Raw genomic sequence first — 1,304 nt, 5'->3', positions numbered from 1 at the left:
TTCAAATTTCAAAAATTTTGAAATTTCATCCCAAAAAAAAGGAGAAGGAGAAGGAAGGAAGAGGAGGAGGAGGAGGAGACGGGGGGAGGAGAAAGACGAGAAGAAGAAGAAAAAGACAAAGCAGAAGAAAGTACTGAAATGAGTTGTTACTTACCGCAAAGCAAGATGTGTCTCCCGGAACCACAAACTGGATGTGACCCGACACAGCATTCTCACTGACGCCCGACTCGAACCACGATTGGCCCATTTCATTACAAGCCTGGGGAAGATCAAATGTTTGGTAAGTGTTTTACGCCGCTTGCAACTGCATCAGGTCATATGAGCGCGCCGGACACACCTAACATTTTTCAGTTGGTAGGGAATTTTGAATTTTTTCCCGGGTGGCGGCCGAAGCCTACTCTTATCGATTTTGGACCACCGAGGGACCTTATACGTGCCCAACTTGCACACGAGACCTGCCGCTCTTATCCGAGAAGGCCAGGTGTAGATCTTTCCTTACAGAAGATCAGGGGTGTGGCTGAAAGACTGCAGCAAGGAGGAGCCAAGGAAAAGCAGTGGAATGGCTGCAGAAAGAGGCAAGAGCCTAGAGGAGGGGGCAAAGGAGGTGAGGGGAGGGGGGAAGGAAGTGGAGACAAAAGCAGACGACAGAATATTGCTAGACAGAAGGAAATGAGGTGAAAGGAGACAATTTTAGAGAAGAAACTTTTTCCGTCGCTACCCGGATTCGAACCCGGGACCTTTGAAAGAGAGGCCAACACCTTAAACTCTAGGCCACGAGAGCCCCCGTAGACATAATACTGTACTTTACTTTTATTTTTCCAATCCAGTGGCCATTTGAGTTCTACTAGCCCTTCAGCCTAAGGAAAATAAAATAAGCACGTTTTGAAACCAGTCAAAACCTAACTGACATTGCGGAAAAATAAACTCTTGAAAGTTAAGACTTTCTTTGGGTGCTATGTTAATGATCACATCAACATGATTGCCGTCGCCAAAGCCGAGCTGGGATTGTCTGTCGATGCCAGAGGCAAAGAATTCTATTTTCACAGCATGGCGACAGTGACACGGTCGGTCCATTCTCCGCTTTTACTCATTTTGGGCATTCACTTTATCCGATTTCCCCATGGAACCGGTTCATTTTATCCACTATTTTTTTATGTAAACAAATAGCGTTTCAATGAGGACCACAAAATATCGTTCACTTTAACCGATTGTTCAAATAAAGCGTGTTCACTTTAACCGATTGTTCAAATAAAGCGTGTTCACTTTAACCGATTGTTCAAATAAAGCGTGTTCACTTTAACCGA

General features: G+C 44.9%; 1 protein-coding gene across 1 annotated transcript in view; it reads right to left on the bottom strand.

Annotated features, from left to right (window-relative positions):
• LOC101852324 (ubiquitin-like modifier-activating enzyme 5) overlaps window positions 1–1,304 on the bottom strand; it is a gene marked incomplete at its 5' end in the record, with an annotated part of 21,001 nt that overhangs the window by 8,972 nt on the left and 10,725 nt on the right. Inside the window, 1 exon segment of the mRNA XM_013083325.2 lies at window positions 155–259. Within this exon segment, the coding sequence (XP_012938779.1) occupies window positions 155–259 (105 nt within the window).

The sequence above is a fragment of the Aplysia californica genome, unplaced genomic scaffold (assembly GCF_000002075.1).
Source record: "Aplysia californica isolate F4 #8 unplaced genomic scaffold, AplCal3.0 scaffold00224, whole genome shotgun sequence".
Classification (NCBI taxonomy): Eukaryota; Metazoa; Mollusca; class Gastropoda; order Aplysiida; family Aplysiidae; genus Aplysia; species Aplysia californica.
Note: the sequence above shows the minus strand (reverse complement) of the source record. Positions and strands in the feature narration are given on the sequence as shown.